The sequence below is a fragment of the Arachis ipaensis genome, chromosome B4 (assembly GCF_059453495.1).
Source record: "Arachis ipaensis isolate K30076 ecotype BB chromosome B4, ASM5945349v1, whole genome shotgun sequence".
NCBI lineage: Eukaryota > Viridiplantae > Streptophyta > Magnoliopsida > Fabales > Fabaceae > Arachis > Arachis ipaensis.
This window is the reverse complement of record NC_142439.1, coordinates 141,675,910-141,695,606: the sequence shown is the minus strand read 5'-3', so window position 1 is coordinate 141,695,606 and position 19,697 is coordinate 141,675,910. Positions and strand designations below refer to the sequence as shown.

The following is a 19,697-nucleotide window of genomic DNA, read 5'->3' as shown; positions in this document are numbered from 1 at the left end:
AATGCTAAATGTGAGAGAAGAAAAAAAAATATTATTATAGAAATACAGATGGATGGAGAATAGTTGGATGGAGAAGTGTTTGAGAATTTAGTAGTACTTGAGTCTCAAGTTTAGGGTGTTGGGAGTATTGGTGTGAAGGCTTCAACCATTTTATGTAATTACTTACATCAAAGTTGGTGACAATATTAATTCCTCTGTACTCAATTGCTGTTATGTCATAGGCTCGTGCTGCTTCCTCTTGTGTGCCTGGTGCCTGCATTAGTTAACAAAATGTTACTTCCATTTTTCCTTTTAGAGGTTGGTTAAACTTGGTTTTCGAAATTGCAAATGTGTTTCTTCTGTAATCCTCAGAATTTTAAATTAACCTTTAAGACCTGAAATTATTTCATAAATAATTTTATTTTATAGTCAGTCAACTTGGTGTTGGCCAGTGATGTGAAATGCTACATTGTATGCTAACATGTTAGCTGATATGGCACATCAACAAAACTGTTGTTGTTAACCGATCAAAGACTAAAATGACTAAGGAAATATAATTTTAGGGATTTAAGTAGTAAATTTGAAAATTAAGAAACTTAAACACGCTTCAAACTTTGAGTGACCAAATTGAGCCTTTGTTGAGTTGTGTTGATTTTAACATACTGTATGTATGTTCCAAGGTAAGGATATTTGTTTCCAAGAACTCTTCCATTCTGACGATGCCTGCAGAACATTGACAAAGCATTAGTGATTCATATCCAACCCCAAAACGCACATTTGTGCTGTGTTCATAAAGACTACCACTACTCTTTGTGCAATAAAACTTTATTGAAAGAAAATCATATAATGTGTTCTTTGCTTTTGTGCATTCCTGCTATTTATGTTTTGTATTGAGAATTATTTCATATAGGTTGCTTTTGGATACTCAATCAGAAATACAAGATAGCTATATATAATTAATTTCCACTATTAATAAATACAAAACGTATGAGTTTTTTCGCCAATGAATAATAGCTCAAATGGCATAGTCTCCCCATACTCAATTAAGAGGTTGCGGGTTTGAGTCTCCTATCTTTGGTAAAAAAAAAAAACACGTATTAATAGGACTGAAAGTGAGTCAAGCCAGCTCATGAGCCAGCTCGAACTCGACTAATTAATAGCTCGATAAGCTGAACTCGTGACTCGTGAGTGGATAAGCTCAGCTCATTAGCTAGTGAGCTGACTCGATTATATATATAATATTAAAAATATAAATTAAATGCATATAGGATATGCGTATTAATAATTTAATATATATATATATATATATAATAGTAATATATAATTTTACATATTTATTAATGTTCTTAATTTTTAAAATTTTATATTCATTTTTTATATATGATTTTAATGTTGGACAAAAATAAAAAATTTATAATTGATAGATGGACAATATATTAAATTTAATTTTTTTAAATATTTTTAATATATATAAATTATAATTTATTAGTATAAAATTATAAATTATGTTCTTATTATTTGAGTCAGCTCGTGAGCTTTCGTTGAGCCAAGCTTAAGCTACGAAATAGGCTCGATTATTAATGAACCAAATCATGAGCCAAGCTTAATCTTCGTGAGCAGCTCGGCTCACTTCTAGCCCTATGTGTATATCTCTGTATTCACAACAAAAGGAATTTAATTTCTGTATTTCTGTATTTGTCTTAAAGATAATATTCAGGTGCAACAATAGTGTTCCTTTTTTCACTTTCGAACAAAATAGAGTTGAAGTTAAGTTTTAGACTTTAGTCTACAGAAAAAAGTAAAAAAAAAAGTTGCTAAGAGAGTTTCTTTTCAAAATGATACAGTATGTTGGTTGATTCTTTTCTGCTTTGTTCCTTCATTCGGTGTTTGGTGCAAGCTAGAAAAAATGGTGGTCATAGTAGAAGCATCCCTTGAGTTGTATGCTTCAAGTACACCTCACTTTCCCTCTCTCTTATATATTCATGGATTTCTTCAATATGTCTTTCAATAATTTCTTATTATATTTGCCTTTTGTAAGTATGTTGTATGTAAAATTAAAGATAAATATAGTATGTTGCTTTCTCTATTCTTGAAATAAGAAAATAATATAGTGTTCTCTGTATTATTATTGTATACTGTTTCTCTTTAAATTTTGTTTTATTATATGCATTAGTTAGTGTTGCTGTCGTCCGAGTTTCTCGTGAAGAGGTGGGGTGGTACTTGCAAGAGACTTCGATACATAAGTTAAGAAGAGTTCTAAGCAAGTTTTTTAGTAGATTAGGTTCTGAATAGATAACTATCTTTTATCGTAGTTCCACTTTTAATGGTGGGCAGTCGTTTCCATTTTTTTGGGAAAGTTGTTGAGATTTCTTTTTTAGATAAATGTAAAATACTTAGAAGTTAGTTATTTATTTGAATAAGTAGAGCTGAACTACCATCGTTAAAATCGAATAAGTTGAATCTCTTGAGTAGACTTCTATTTTAAATCTGGCTATATTTTTGGGCCACAGTATGAACAGGTAGTAAACAGGTGATGATATTTGACTGCTCCACGTTAATTCTTGTGATTTGAGAGTTTTGCTCATTCACAGGTTTATTTAGAATAAAATAAAATAAAAAATGAAAAACGAAAAAAGGTTTGGCAATTTGTTTCAATTTGTATGGTATTGGATTGGTCATGTTAATATGCTTTATTCATTTAGTCGCTCTTAAGTGCAAGCAAGGTCGACAAAACAGTGTTCATAAACGAAGCATCCCTTGAGCTGTATTAGGGATATCCGCCAAGTTAGAGAAAGTTAGTTAGACTAGTTAACGGTTTATCGATGTAAATTAAGTGTACAGAAAAATATATAAAGTTTTTGCAATAATATATATCATAACATGTTGATTTAGAAGTAACTTTCCACTCATGTGTACTTGATAAAAAGTGATAAAACAAATAGTTTTGAAAAATTTTGCAATTGAATTGAAGGTCTTTAAGAAATAAAAAGTATCAAATAAGTTTGAGGAAATTTTATAATTAGAGTTGTACCAAATCTCTTAAGAATTGTAACGGTGGACTTTATTTGTCTCTGACAAATGATAAGCGTGTTTAGTATAATATTTTCACTGACTTAAAAATCCGGTGTTTCAATTCTTGCAGAATTTATTTGATATTTTTTTTTCAAAAGAATGTGTAAGTCTACTACAGAATTTGTTAAAGACCTATTTTATCTGTTATTCTAAAAATAGTTATTTTCTTTTGATAATATTGAAATTAAAGCAACAAAAAAAATGTAAACTCTCTCCCTATATTATAAGCCAAAGTAATTTTACTTTATGGAGTCAATGATACTAAACAAATTAAAGAGAGAAGATTAAGTATAACGATAGAATGCAAGTTAGCAAACTCAAATATTAGAGACTTAAGTTTGAGATCCAAAACCTGGAGTGTGAGAAAGAGAGTTATGTTTGTGGAGGATAACGAATGCAAGCACAGAGGTTTGATGCAGCAATTACATTGAAATAGCACCATTATTTTAGAAGGAATCCAACGTAAGCTAAGTATGGGAAAATAACATGAATGTCTCAGGCTCTCAGCCTTCATGCATGTACTTTGAACTTTGAAAGGGTCTGCAGATGCCGTGTCCCCAAAATGAACGACAACGCAACATCACAATCCCGTGAGGTGAGTATGAGTTATCATCACTTAGAACACCGAAAACAAGCTAAGGAAGTTTGTGGAGGTAATTAAATGAAGTGAAAGACAATTAAGGTTGGAAAGGTACCTGCGGGTGATGACTATACATGAGTAGAGAAGTCATGAAGGTTCACGTATAATTATTACGAGAAATTTAAGCATGAAGGGCGTCAATGCAAGTTATTAACAAAGTCAAATAGTAGTGACAAAAATATACTATCAAGGAACTTCAATATGAAGTTGTAACAAGAGACAAGTTAGTTCAGTTTGTCGAAGGCATTTAATGAAGAGGGGCTACTCTGAATAGTATCACCATAACTGCTTCACTATAAAAACCGATTAGAGTGTCCAAATATTTCATCCATTGAAACTTATTTCGATAAAAATGACAATGATGGGGTTGTTACACTCTGTTGCTTTGTCTACACAGTTTCTTCTCCTCTTCTCATCCTCCCTGTTTACAAACTGTTTAACTTTGAATGATTCAACTAGTACTCATCATCATGGGTGCCATCCACATGAAAACAATGCCTTGCTGAGCTTTAAACAAAGCTTCATCATAAGTAAGTCTGCATCTTACAATACTTTCAGTTATCCTAAAACTGTTTCCTGGATTTCAACCACAGATTGCTGCTCCTGGGATGGCATTGAATGCGATGAGCTCACAGGTCATGTCATTTCCATTGATCTTAGTAGCAGCTTGCTGTATGGTTCCATGGATGCCAATAGCACCCTTTTCTCACTTGTGCATCTTCAATGCCTTGATCTTTCGGACAATGACTTCAATCACTCGCAAATTCCAGCCAGGATAGGTCACTTGTCACAACTGAGGCATTTGAATCTTTCTCAAGTGGGTGAAACCACATTGTCAGGTGAAGTCCCAACTCAAATTTCCCATTTGTCCAACTTGTTGTCCCTTGATCTTCGCAGCTATATTGAACAACTTGATTTTCCATTAATCAACCGTTTACAGCTCAAGGAATCCACTCTGCGAAGCTTAATTCATAACTCAACAAGACTTGAACATCTTCGCCTTAATTTTGTCACCATTTCATCATCTTTACCTCACACGCTCACAAACCTTACATCTCTGCAAAAGCTCTCTTTTTGCCAATGTGAACTTCATGGTGAGTTTCCTATTGGAATATTCTCTCTTGCAAACTTAACATCTTTGAATTTTGCACGAAACCAATATTTGCAGGGCACATTACCTGCATCCATTGGAAACCTGACCAATTTAGCTTACTTGGCTCTTGGATATAATAGCTTTCATGGTGAAATCCCGCAGTCTCTTTTTAGACTTGAAAATCTTGAATTTTTGTCTCTGTCGTATAATTTCTTTGAAGGACAACTAGCACTTGACATGTTTTTGAAGCTAAAGATGCTTAATGTTCTTGGCTTGTCTCTCAACAAATTGTCTTTGTTCTCACAAAATAGGACTGTCAATGTGACAATCCTTCCTCCAATTCAGCTGTTAGAATTGAGTAGGTGCAATTTAAATGGAGAAATTCCAACTTGGATAATGAACTTAACCACTTTAAATCTCTTGAATCTTCATCACAATAATCTTCAAGGTGAAATTCCATATTTCTTCTTCAAGTTAGAAAATCTTACACTTCTTAATCTAGCTGGTAATATGTTGGAAGGACAGATTGAGCTTGACATGCTTTCAAAGCTCCAAAAGCTTACTTATCTTGGTTTAGGCGGAGGCAACAAATTCTATTTTCTTGAAGGGAAGAACACTTCCAATGTAACATTTCCTTCTCAAATTCAATATTTGGATTTATCGTCAAGCAACTTAGTTCATTTTCCCAATTTTATACAACACTTGCAAGAGTTGACTGATCTTTTCGTGTCACACAATAGGATAAAGACAATACCGAGTTGGATATGGAATAAAACAACTCTTCAGACTTTGGATATTTCCAACAACCTATTGATGGGAGAAATATCCCCCTTGATATGCAACCTGCAGTCACTTGGGGGGCTTGATTTATCATCCAACAATTTAGTTGGCATGATTCCATCATGTTTGGGAAGGTTTGGCCGATTCCTTCGAATTTTGAATCTCGCGGGAAACAAATTGACGGGCAATATTCCTCAAATTTATGTGAAAGAAAATGTCCTTCGGTTTATCGATTTTAGTCCTAACAAGTTGTACGGTCAATTACCAAGAGCACTTGTCAATTGCAGAATGCTAGAGTTTCTTGATGTGAGCCATAACCATTTCAATGACTCATTTCCTTTTTGGTTAGGGTCTCTTCCTAAGTTAAAGGTTGTTTCTTTATGTGATAATCAATTTCACGGAGCTATAATGTGTCCATTGAAATACACATTCCCCCAGCTTCGAAACATTGATCTTTCTCAAAATGGTTTCGAAACCAAATTGACATCAGAAATAATCATGTGCTTCAAATCGATGATTGTATCCAACAAAAGACAACTGGATTTCAAGGACATGATTTATACTGGCAATACCTTTATAGATATTAATTTTTTTCCATTTTCAATGTCTAACAAAGGAGTTGTCATGGATTATCTTGGGGGTCAATACCTTCGTCACATGGTAGCCATTGATCTTTCATGTAACAAAATCTATGGTGAGATTCCAGATATCATGGGAAGTTTGAATAGCCTTGTTGTGCTCAATTTGTCCAATAACATGTTGACTGGCAGCATCCCATCTTCTTTGGGAAAGCTTTCAAATCTTGAGGTGCTGGACCTTTCTCTCAATAGTCTGTCAGGGAATATTCCTCAACAACTCACAGAGCTAACATTCTTGAGTTTCTTCAATGTGTCGTTCAACAATCTCTCAGGTCCAATCCCAGAAAATGGCCAACTTTCCACATTTGATAACAATTCATTTGAGGGAAATAAAGATTTGTGTGGGATTCAATTGTTGAAGAAATGTGAAAATCATCCTAAGCTTCCGTTGCAAAAATCTGATGGTGATCAAGATTCTGGGTCAGAATCTTTCTTTGAATTGTATTGGATGGTAATTCTAATTGGATATGGGGGTGGCCTTGTTGCTGGGTTAGCACTGGGAAATGCTTTTTCTGTGGATGTTTATAGGTTGCTGAAAAAGATCTTTTAAATCACAAGTCTAGATGTTGGTCTTTTCATGTGTGTAATCTTACATTATTTTTATTTTTGTGTTGGCATTTGAAGTTATTGTGTTTCTCTTATGTAAGAGTGTGTTATGTATAAATCCAAATAAAGTTTGTAAGGTAAAAAGATAAATATAGTATGTTATATATCTATTTTGCTTTTGCTATTTTTGAAATAAGAAAAACCATACTTTGTGTTCTTTGCATACAATAATCAATTTCCCTTTGTGTTCTTATGCTTAAGCTTATTCAAGACAAGATGTTTTGTAAAATGTTAAAAAGAAGCAATTCTTTTTCAAAAGAACAAGTAGTCATTGATATAAAAAAGATTATAAGTAGATCAACTGAATTGGAGGGGAAAAACAGAAAATGTAATTATATCTTTCTTTCTTTCCTTCAATGTTTGTGCATGTGTTAGTCCATTTTTTTAGAGGAATGGTTTAACATGGTCTTGAAATTGCAAATGTGCTTCTTTTGTAGTTCTTAGAATTTTAATGTTAATTGTTTAGACTTGAAATTTCATTCCGCAAGTATTTTTATTTTGTTGTTGATTAACTGTTAGTCAATTTACACTATTTGTTGATGTGATATTTATCTTAGGTGACACATGCCATTAGCTAATAATGTGAAATTTTTGCACTGACAAAATTGTTGTTGTGAATGCTGGGCGAATCAAAAATTCAAATGACTTAAGAAACATAACTTTACAAATTAAGTAGTAAATTTTAAAATTCAGGAGATTGAAGCAAGGTTGTAATTTTGATTGACATTTGTTGATTTTAACTTGCTGTAGTTCCAATATAGAGATATTTGTTTCCAAAAACTCTTCCTATCCTTTCTTCTCATCTTCCATTCTGGTGATGCCTGCAGAACATTCACCAAGCAAATAGTGATTCATCTTCATCACCAACAACCCTAAAAGCAGTTATATTTTTGTGTTGTGTTCAAAAATGTAAAAGGGTGAGAAAATCAAATCAAAACACATCCATTAGCAAAAAGAACCATATAAAATGAAAGGATTTTTTTAAAAAATAAAAAAGGAAAAGTAAATCATACGGAACCGTCCATCTGTGTTTCTCTGTTGGATTAGCAAATTACACAGAACAACAAAAGTTTTTGGTACTTAAGTAAGTTCTAATGGAAATTTCATAATCAATTTAATTTCTTTTTAATCATCTTCCAAGGCTGCTAATTAATGGTTTATGGTTCTAAATTAAGTATAGGAATATCATTTTTTCTCTTTTGCAATAATATCATAATATGCTGCTGATTTTAACTGTTATATGTCCACTTGTATTTATAAAGAGAGTTATTTATGTTTAAAAGTATTCAAATGTAAGACCCAAAGTCGTGCTATATAAGCCAAAGTAAGTATACTTTATGTAGTCAAGCCTATCAGCTAAAAGTGGAGCTATGCTTGTGTTGGTTACGGAATTGGAGAGAGATTAATTAGTTTAGAAAAATTGATCAATAATTCAATCCGAAATGCACGTATAAGGAGGGAAAGATTATTGGACTTTAGAGACCAAGAAGAATGAAATTTGTGGAGGTAAAGACTCATGAAACAGACCTATGAAAGGTGACAGACTTATAGGTCACTTACATAAATTGTGTCTAACATTGTAAATATTTTAAGGACCTGTAACTCCATTATTTCAATTAACAAGTGTAATAGCCCGTGCCATGCACGTAATAAGATTGAAATTATAATTTTAAATTCTTTTGTTAAGATTAATTTGAATTATAATAATTTGATTAATAAAAATGTAACATATTATGTATTGTTTATTTTTTCTTAATCTAGTATTAAATGTATTAACTCTAAAATAGTTATTAATTAGTTTTAGTAATTTATTTTTTTCAATAAATCAAACATATATACTCAATGTGACCATAAATAACCTAATAATAGTTAGACCCACCAACAATTTTTATATGTTATTTTACTGTCAAGTAAGAACATATCAAAATCAACTCAAAATAAATAATAAATTATTAGAGAATTCTAATGCACAAAATTCTCTAGTAAACAATAAATAATTTAAACCCACTAAAAAATAACTCAACACTTTTTTTTGATACCTGCAAAACATATACCTGAAATAATATTATATCAATGTTAGTATACAGTTTTACAATCATCGACCGTATTTACTATACGTGACTCCTTCTTAAAAGTTATTCTACATACGTGTGCAGTCGAAAGATAAATTACAGGACTTTATTTTATTTTTCTAAATTACTATAATTATGCATTATTTATTAAATGCTACTTGTAATATAATTGTAATATTATAATATAATTATAATAAAGATATTTTTCTAAAATAAATTTAGAAGAGAGAATAGTGCTTTCATTTTGGAGGGAAAATGAATTCATGAGGAATTGACACTTCACTTTTATTAGTTGATAATGTATTAAATATTAATTTTATATAATTATAATAAAGATATTTTTCTAAATTAGTATAATCATGCATTATTCGTTAAATGTTAATTGTAATATAATTATAATAAAGATATTTTTCTAAAATAAATTTAGAAGAGAAAATAGTGATTTCATTTTAGAGGAAAAATGAATTTATGAGAAATTGACACCTCACTTTTATTAGTTGGAGGAAAAATCCAGTTTTAGTATATTTCTCGTTATTATATATTTTTCTCTAATTGTATATCCACTGACACTGTTTTCTTTCCTTCGTTTCAGCATTTTGAATCTGGGTTTAACTTGTCATAGTTCTCACTTCTCAGTCATTCTATTAGACATAGTTAATAACTATCGAAATTCTTTGATTAACATAGGAGAAAAATATATTATTATATGATAGAATTAATATGAGTATATTGTGTTATTAAATACACAAAGTTAATGTAAAATAAAATTACACATAAAAAAAGCAAAGAAAATAAATTTAAAATAGCAAAAACGATAAAAAGATTATTTTTACAATTTTTTTGTCATTTTTATGTATAGAAGATTAGAAAATAATAAACTTTTGACTAAATTAATTTTGTATTTGTTGTATTCAAATTAAATAAGTAATAAGTTATATTATTTTAATTTATTCCTTAAATTTATATATCATAAAAATCAAATCAATATACATAATTTTAAATTGTGTGATACTTAAATATCTAATCAAATCAATTAATTGATATAATTAATGCATCATAATGAATTGTATTTAATGAGTTAAACAAAATAAATTAAGAAACACTATCAGAAACATGCTACATTGACTCTATCATTAAATGTAAAAAAATCAATTTTTATATAATAGAATCGATAATATAATAGACGGCGAGAAAAAGAAAGATAAACATTTTAGATCTTAGGTTGTTTCATTTGGATGTTGTAATGTGGGTATCACATTATTTTACTTATTCTACCCTATGGACCTTTTTGCAACTTTATTTCAGTATCAATAGAATTTCACTACCTTTTAGTAATAAATTAAAATTCAAAATAAAATTGAAAAAAAAATTAAAGAATATAAAATTATTGATTGAAATTTTATTTTATTTTTTGTTATTATAACAGGTATTTTTATTTAATATACCAACACCGTACAAAATTAATCGTAAAAAAAGTATAAAATATAAATAAATATACTGAATTAAGAGATAAAATTATATTTGTTATCTCATTTTTACTTTTAGCAGCACAATAGAATATCATGTACTCAACATAATTTAAGATGCAAATTATAATTAATTATACTTTTTATTTTAAAATATTTAAAATTAATCTTAATATAAATAAAAATAATTTAATATATTAAATAAATTCATAGAATAATATAAGTTAACTATTTTTTTATTAATTTTGTTGTTTTTTTCTGACTACCTTTAAAATTACGACTTTTTTTTTAATTTGACCTGTGAAATAAAATTAGAGTTGTTGGTCTACGCCACTAAAAAAAATAATACTATGCAATTACATTTGTACATATAACATGTTCCTAAATTTTTATATGCTAAACTTAAGATTCTGTATTTCTTTGTTTATGCCATAAATAAGTATTATTTACAATGATTTGTATTGATTTAAAAGTAAAAAAATTTTGTACGTATTAATTTTATATTTAATATTAAAACATGAAAATTTACTATGTTATTTTACTATTAATGTATGTAGTATTACATTATAAAATATAAAAATTAAAATAATTATTATATAGTTTAGGTGGATTGAACTAAATATAAAAATATAAAACAGAATTGTATTATTAAATTTTAGTAATTTTAATTAGTTAATAATATAAAATGAGATAAAAGTGACTATTTATAATTGAATAGTTTTGGTTGATTAGACTAAAAATATCGAAAAATACTTTAAATAAAAAGCCAAATTAATTTTAATATTAAATTCATTAATACGATTTTAATTTTATATAATAGTTAGATAATAAATTAGTAAAAGCAAATGGAAGGATGACTTTAATTAGTATTTGATAAAATATTCATTTAGAATAATTAAAAAAAGTAAAAGTATGATATTATTAAAAATAATACATTTTTATGTTTAAAATGCATTTAAATAAAATATTTGTAAAATATAAAATTTATAATAACATAGCTTAATGAATATTAATCATTAATCAATTATGAACTAATATAAAATTATAATACAATTTATTGACGAAAAATAATCAACAATTAATATTAATAAATATAAAAATCATCCAAACATTTTGATTAAAAGTATGAGTGGTTAATTATCATTTATTATTAATAATATTTTGTTCATAACTAAAACTAAAAATATAATTATTCAGATTTAGATTTTAGAAGAATAAACGTATAAGTAACAAATAATCTATTTTATCATGCATATTATAAATTAATGAATTAAACTAACTAATATAATAAATTATAATTAATTAATTGGTATAAATTATAATAAATTATATGATATTTAAAAAAAATAAAATGAATAAGAAGAAAATAAAAAGAAATAGAAGAGATAAAAGACTACAATAAAATAAATTAAGTGTGAGAGTTTTATTTTTTTTTTACAAATTTTATATCACATCCGTTTCAATAATAATAAATAAAAATACATCAACTTGATATCTAAGAGAAAATGATGAGATAAAATCATAACACAGTTACAAAACAAAAGCTTAAATTAAACCATAATATCATTGCACAACACAAATTGAAAGTAATTTCACACTATAATATACCACACAAACAGGTAAATGACTTAAGCTTAATTACGGAATTTTTTTTATTTATGCATACATGATAACACTATGGTCTATAAATGCTTCATGGATAACATATCATATATTGCTCTGAATGATGAGTACGGGAGTTGAAGAGTGTGTGGTGGTTTGTGTCCACGATAGTTGACTTCTTGCGACGACGCCTCATAGGAAGAAAAAGAATTGTTGTAAAAGCTACCTAACGAAAGAGTAATTGGTAAATGAATGATATTTTCTTCTAGCATATATGGTCTTTTATAGTGGTAAAATAAAAATAGAAGGAATAAATTTTATATTTTTATATTCGGAATAGAATTTGATATTTATCGTAATAAAATTAAATAACTAATCAGTTATAATTTATGTATTTAAATAAATAAAATAAATTAAATAAAAATATTTTTAAGAATTAATCAAATCAGTTAGTTGATACAAATAATTAGTATAATTAATTTTATTTGATTTATTGAATTCAAAAAAATAAATTAAAAAATAATTGATTAAATTAATTAGTTGATATAATTAATTTATTATAATTGATTGGATTTAATAAATTAAAAAAATAAATAGGAAAACATATGAGACAATAATTTTTTTAATTAAATTAATCTGTATTTATTGTATTTAATCATTATAAGTAACAAATCATCTATGCTATTATGTACCTTATAAATTAATAAATTAAAATAATTGATATAATAAATTATAATTATTTGTTTGATATGAATTATAATAAATCGTGTGATATTTAAATATCTAATCAAATTAATTAGTTGATTTAATTAATTTACTATAATAAATTATTTCAATGAATTATAAAAAATAAACTAAGAAACACGCTCAAAAGTAGTGACGGATTCAGAAATTTTAAATAGTAGAGGTAAACATATAGCATATAAAAATAATAAAAAATATTTATAAATATATCAAAATATAAAAAAAATAAATAATATAAAAATATTAAATATTAAATAATTTTTATGTAATCATTATCAATATATTTATACTGATAAATAATAATATGGTTATTAATTTATCTTTCTATAAATTAAATATAATAATAATAATAAATGAAATTAATTAAAATATAAATAAGTTATCTTCTAATCAATAATAAAAGTGAAATATATTTTCTTATGAATTCTTTACAATAAATGATATTTTAAATAAATGATATTTTTTATATTATATTTTTTTCAATAAATGATATCACGATCATATATTATTATTATTATTAAAATAATTAAAAGTATTTTTAATTGATAATTAATAAGTAGTTTAATAATACATTAAATATTGATTTGATATAATTATAATAAAGATATGTTTCTAAATTAGTATAATTATGTATTATTTATTAAATATTAATTATAATATAATTATAATAAAGATATTTTTTATAAAATAATTTAGAATAGAGAATAGGAAAGTTCATTTTGGAGGGAAAACGGAGTCACGAGAGATCGACACCTCACCTTCATTAGTTGGGGAAAAACCTAGTTTTAGTATATTAAGTATATAGATAAGTAGATATTTTGTTCATAACTAAAACTAAAAATATAATTATTCAGATTTAGATTTTAGAAGAATAAACGTATAAGTAACAAATAATATATTTTATCATGCATATTATAAATTAATGAATTAAACTAACTGATATAATGAATTATAATTAATTAATTGGTATAAATTATAATAAATTATATGATATTTAAAAAAATAAAATGAATAAGAAGAAAATAAAAAGAGATAGAAGAGATAAAAGACTACAATAAAATAAATTGAGTATGAGAATTTTGTTTTTTTTTTACAAATTTTATATCACATCCGTTTCAATAATAATAAATAAAAATATATCAACTTGATATTTAAGAGAAAATGATGAGATAAAATCATAACACAATTCTAAAACAAAAGCTTAAATTAAACCATAATATCATTGCACAACACAAATTGAAAGTAATTTCACACTATAAGATACCACACAAACAAGTAAATGACTTAAGTTTAATTACGAAATTTTTTTTATTTATGCATTCATGATAACACCATGGTCTATAAATGCTTCATGAATAACATATCATATATTGCTCTGAATGATGAGCACGGAAGTTGAAGAGTGTGTGGTGGTTTGTGTCAACGATAGTTGACTTCTTGCGACGACACCTCATAGGAAGAAAAATAATTGTTGTAAAAGCTGCCTAATGAAAGAGTAATTGGTAAATTAATGATATTTTCTTCTAGCATATATGGTCTTTTATAGTGGTAAAATAAAAATAGAAGGAATAAAATTTTATATTTTATATTCAGTATAGAATTTGATATTTATCGTAATAAAATTAAATAACTAATCAGTTATAATTCATATATTTAAATAAATAAAATAAATTAAATAAAATATTTTTAAGAATTAATCAAATCAGTTAGTTGATACAAATAATTAGTATAATTGATTTTATTTGATTTATTGAATTCAAAAAATAAATTAGAAAATATTTGATTGAATTAATTAGTTGATATATAATTAATTTATTATAATTGATTGGATTTAATAAATTAAAAAATAATAGAAAAACATATGAGACAATGATTTTTTTAACTAAATTAATCTGTATTTATTGTATTTAATCATTATAAGTAACAAATCATTTATGTTATTATGTACCTTATAAATTAATGAATTAAAATAATTGTATAATAAATTATAATTATTTGATTGATATGAATGATAATAAATCATGTGATATTTAAATATCTAATCAAATTAATTAGTTGATATTATTAATTTACTGTAATAAATTGTATTCAATGAATTATAAAAAATAAATTAAGAAACACGCTCAAAAGTAGTGACGGATCCAGAAATTTTAAATAATGGAGGTAAATATATAGCATATAAAAATAATAAAAAATATTTATAAATATATCAAAATATATAAAAAATAAATAATATAAAATTATTAAATATTAAATAATTTGTATGTAATCATTATCAATATTAATATATTGATAAATAATAATATGGTTATTAATTTATCTTTCTGTAAATTAAATATAATAATAATAATAAATAAAATTAATCAAAATATAAATAGGTTATCTTCTAATCAATAATAAAAGTGAAATATATTTTTTTATGAATTATAGGCAATAAATGTTATTTTAAATAAATGATTTTTTTTATGTTATATTTTTTTCAATAAATGATATCATGGGTAATTATCATTATTATTATTATTATTATTATTATTATTATTATTATTATTATTATTATTATTAAAATGATTAAAAGTATTTTTAATTAATAATTGATAAGTAGTTTAATAATGCATTAAATATTGATTTGATATAATTATAATAAAGATATGTTTCTAAATTAGTATAATTATGTATTATTCATTAAATATTAATTATAATATAATTACAATAAAGATATTTTTTATAAAATAATTTAGAATAGAGAATAGGAAAGTTCATTTTGGAGGGAAAACGGAGTCACGAGAGATCGACACCTCACCTTCATTAGTTGGGGAAAAACCTAGTTTTAGTATATTAAGTATATAGATAAGTAGATATTTTGTTCATAACTAAAACTAAAAATATAATTATTCAGATTTAGATTTTAGAAGAATAAACGTATAAGTAACAAATAATATATTTTATCATGCATATTATAAATTAATGAATTAAACTAACTGATATAATGAATTATAATTAATTAATTGGTATAAATTATAATAAATTATATGATATTTAAAAAAATAAAATGAATAAGAAGAAAATAAAAAGAGATAGAAGAGATAAAAGACTACAATAAAATAAATTGAGTATGAGAATTTTGTTTTTTTTTTACAAATTTTATATCACATCCGTTTCAATAATAATAAATAAAAATATATCAACTTGATATTTAAGAGAAAATGATGAGATAAAATCATAACACAATTCTAAAACAAAAGCTTAAATTAAACCATAATATCATTGCACAACACAAATTGAAAGTAATTTCACACTATAAGATACCACACAAACAAGTAAATGACTTAAGTTTAATTACGAAATTTTTTTTATTTATGCATTCATGATAACACCATGGTCTATAAATGCTTCATGAATAACATATCATATATTGCTCTGAATGATGAGCACGGAAGTTGAAGAGTGTGTGGTGGTTTGTGTCAACGATAGTTGACTTCTTGCGACGACACCTCATAGGAAGAAAAATAATTGTTGTAAAAGCTGCCTAATGAAAGAGTAATTGGTAAATTAATGATATTTTCTTCTAGCATATATGGTCTTTTATAGTGGTAAAATAAAAATAGAAGGAATAAAATTTTATATTTTATATTCAGTATAGAATTTGATATTTATCGTAATAAAATTAAATAACTAATCAGTTATAATTCATATATTTAAATAAATAAAATAAATTAAATAAAATATTTTTAAGAATTAATCAAATCAGTTAGTTGATACAAATAATTAGTATAATTGATTTTATTTGATTTATTGAATTCAAAAAATAAATTAGAAAATATTTGATTGAATTAATTAGTTGATATATAATTAATTTATTATAATTGATTGGATTTAATAAATTAAAAAATAATAGAAAAACATATGAGACAATGATTTTTTTAACTAAATTAATCTGTATTTATTGTATTTAATCATTATAAGTAACAAATCATTTATGTTATTATGTACCTTATAAATTAATGAATTAAAATAATTGTATAATAAATTATAATTATTTGATTGATATGAATGATAATAAATCATGTGATATTTAAATATCTAATCAAATTAATTAGTTGATATTATTAATTTACTGTAATAAATTGTATTCAATGAATTATAAAAAATAAATTAAGAAACACGCTCAAAAGTAGTGACGGATCCAGAAATTTTAAATAGTGGAGGTAAATATATAGCATATAAAAATAATAAAAAATATTTATAAATATATCAAAATATATAAAAAATAAATAATATAAAATTATTAAATATTAAATAATTTGTATGTAATCATTATCAATATTAATATATTGATAAATAATAATATGGTTATTAATTTATCTTTCTGTAAATTAAATATAATAATAATAATAAATAAAATTAATCAAAATATAAATAGGTTATCTTCTAATCAATAATAAAAGTGAAATATATTTTTTTATGAATTATAGGCAATAAATGTTATTTTAAATAAATGATTTTTTTTATGTTATATTTTTTTCAATAAATGATATCATGGGTAATTATCATTATTATTATTATTATTATTATTATTATTATTATTATTAAAATGATTAAAAGTATTTTTAATTAATAATTGATAAGTAGTTTAATAATGCATTAAATATTGATTTGATATAATTATAATAAAGATATGTTTCTAAATTAGTATAATTATGTATTATTCATTAAATATTAATTATAATATAATTACAATAAAGATATTTTTTATAAAATAATTTAGAATAGAGAATAGGAAAGTTCATTTTGGAGGGAAAACGGAGTCACGAGAGATCGACACCTCACCTTCATTAGCTGGGGGAAAACACAGTTTTAGTATATTAAATAGATAATGGTCCCTTTCGGTATTCTTTGACAGCTTTAGCATTGAGTTCTATCTTCTTTTTATCTTTATCATTCCATTCGGTTTCAGTCTTGGGAATAACTACACCATCTGCTCCTGTTTTGGTTGGGACTTAAAGACCATTCATGATGATCTTCTATATGTTGTAATACATTGACTGAACAAAGATTTTCATTCTTTCCTTTCAGTAATTGTAGTTCTTTCCATTGAAAAATGGAAGCTGATGTTGGATTGCCCTTCAGTAAGAGTATAGGCCACCACGTTGGAACAATTATTGCTTGTCATTAAGATCTTTCCTCCAAGCTGTAAAATTTGATCTCTTTGAGACTAAGCTCTGATACTAAATGATGGTTATCAGTGGTAAAGAGAATGGGATTTTGAATCTTGGCCACCCATTTTCAAACTTGTGACTTAGCTTTTCTTTGAAAGAAACTTAGAAGATATTTTGTTTTTGTCTCCTATCACTTTATGAGATAAAGCTGGAAAACTTGTGATGGTTCAAGAGATGAATTATTTTTGTCTTTCATGTTAAGTAGAGCCAGAAACAGAGAAGAGAAGAGAGATTTGCACCACGATGTATCTTGGTTCGACTACTCAATAGTCAATGTAACCTACATCCAGTTTCCATCACAACTATGATGGAATTTCATTATAATTTTCACAAAATTACAGACACCATTTTTTTTTTCTAGGATCTACTCAATCCTATTTGAGACAAATCCAAATTCTAACCTAATCTGAATTTGACTAGGACTCAACCTAGCTAGCTTTCAACAGTCAAGTGCTAACCTAATTTATAAGGAAATTCCCACAGGATTATGACACAAAACAAAAAAATGTTGAAAGTTGTAGAAGGCTTAGAAAAGGGGGTTTGAATCTATGACCTTCTTTTGCTTTAATAAAATAACCATTTAAATACAAACTTTCAGTCTTATTCTATTTGAACTTAGCAGCGAAAAATTTATGAGACAATTTCTTTTTGTCTCAAGAATGTCAGAAAACAGAATAGAGAAGAGAAGAGAGAAGCTGACACCATTATGTATCCTAGTTCAGTTGCCTTGTGCAATGCAACCTACATCCAGTCTCCACTACAACAGTGATAAAATTTTCACTATAGTTAAAGTATTACATACACCAATTCTATAGGATTGACACAATTCTTTCTCTCTCAAGTTCTAACCTAACTTGACTTGGCTATACTAATACCTAACTATTCACTCTTAGTGCTTACCCAACTAAGAATGGGGTACCTCACTGGTACAAGATACAAGACATAATAAACAACCTAAAGAAATCTGAAATCACTCTAGACTTTTCACTCAAGTGTATCACTCAGCCTTTTAACACTTAATGGCTTTTACTTGAGCTCTCTTTTTTTGTCTTTTATCACTCAAGAAATTAAAGAAAGATATACATTAAAAATGAAATTACTATCTGTAAAACATGAAGGAGATTGATGCTTCAATAGCCTCTGTTGCTATGTGTTGAACCGGGTTGAACAAATATTAATCAAGTTCTTCATCTTGGCGAAATACTTCTTTCTCTAGATAGCACTGTCCAAAATGTTGAACCCTCTCAATAAGTTCTCTTTGAAACTCAAACTCTGGTTCTCTCTCCTTGTCTTCCGAAAGAAGAAGAAAATTTCTTTTTGTACCTCTTTCAATATTGCTAATTTACTTTCTTCCAAGTCAACTTTTCGAGCTTTGTGCTTTCCAGAGGTGACAATTCACTTTCTTCCATTAACCCCCAAGTTAGGGATTTCAAATTTGATTCTCTTGCTTGACTGAAGTCAACTGAGCAGCAAGAATAGTTGTTCAGTAATAGGCCCCAAATCCATACCTTTAATATTGTGCTTTGACTCCAAGTAACTTTGTGAACCATTGATTTACAGCAACATAGATTAGAAATACCTTTTGCCATTTATCCAAAAATAGTGTCGCAGAGAGTTGGAGATGGAGTGAAGAAAATAAAGTGCATGCAAATGAAAATAAATCACCTTTATCTTTTGACTTAACTTAACACGGTTTGATTTTAGCGATTAGACATTTGCTTTTTGCTTAACCCTTCTCTTTCTTTCTTTTTTGATGAAATGAGCAAGAAGAAGCTCTCTCTCTCTCTCT

The 19,697-nt window shown here is 25.9% G+C and overlaps 1 protein-coding gene across 1 annotated transcript; it reads left to right on the top strand.

Moving 5' to 3' along the window:
- The first annotated feature begins 4,034 nt into the window (after positions 1–4,034).
- Positions 4,035–6,787, top strand: LOC107635304 (receptor-like protein 6). The gene has a single exon (XM_021122630.2). It carries the CDS (start codon positions 4,044–4,046, stop codon positions 6,750–6,752), a length of 2,709 nt encoding a protein of 902 aa, XP_020978289.1. The 5' UTR covers positions 4,035–4,043; the 3' UTR covers positions 6,753–6,787.
- The last annotated feature ends 12,910 nt before the right edge of the window (positions 6,788–19,697 follow it).

Coding starts and splice junctions, on each gene's coding strand:
- LOC107635304 (XM_021122630.2), top strand. CDS start 4,044: ATGACAATGATGGGGTTGTTACACTCTGTTGCTTTGTCTACACAGTTT.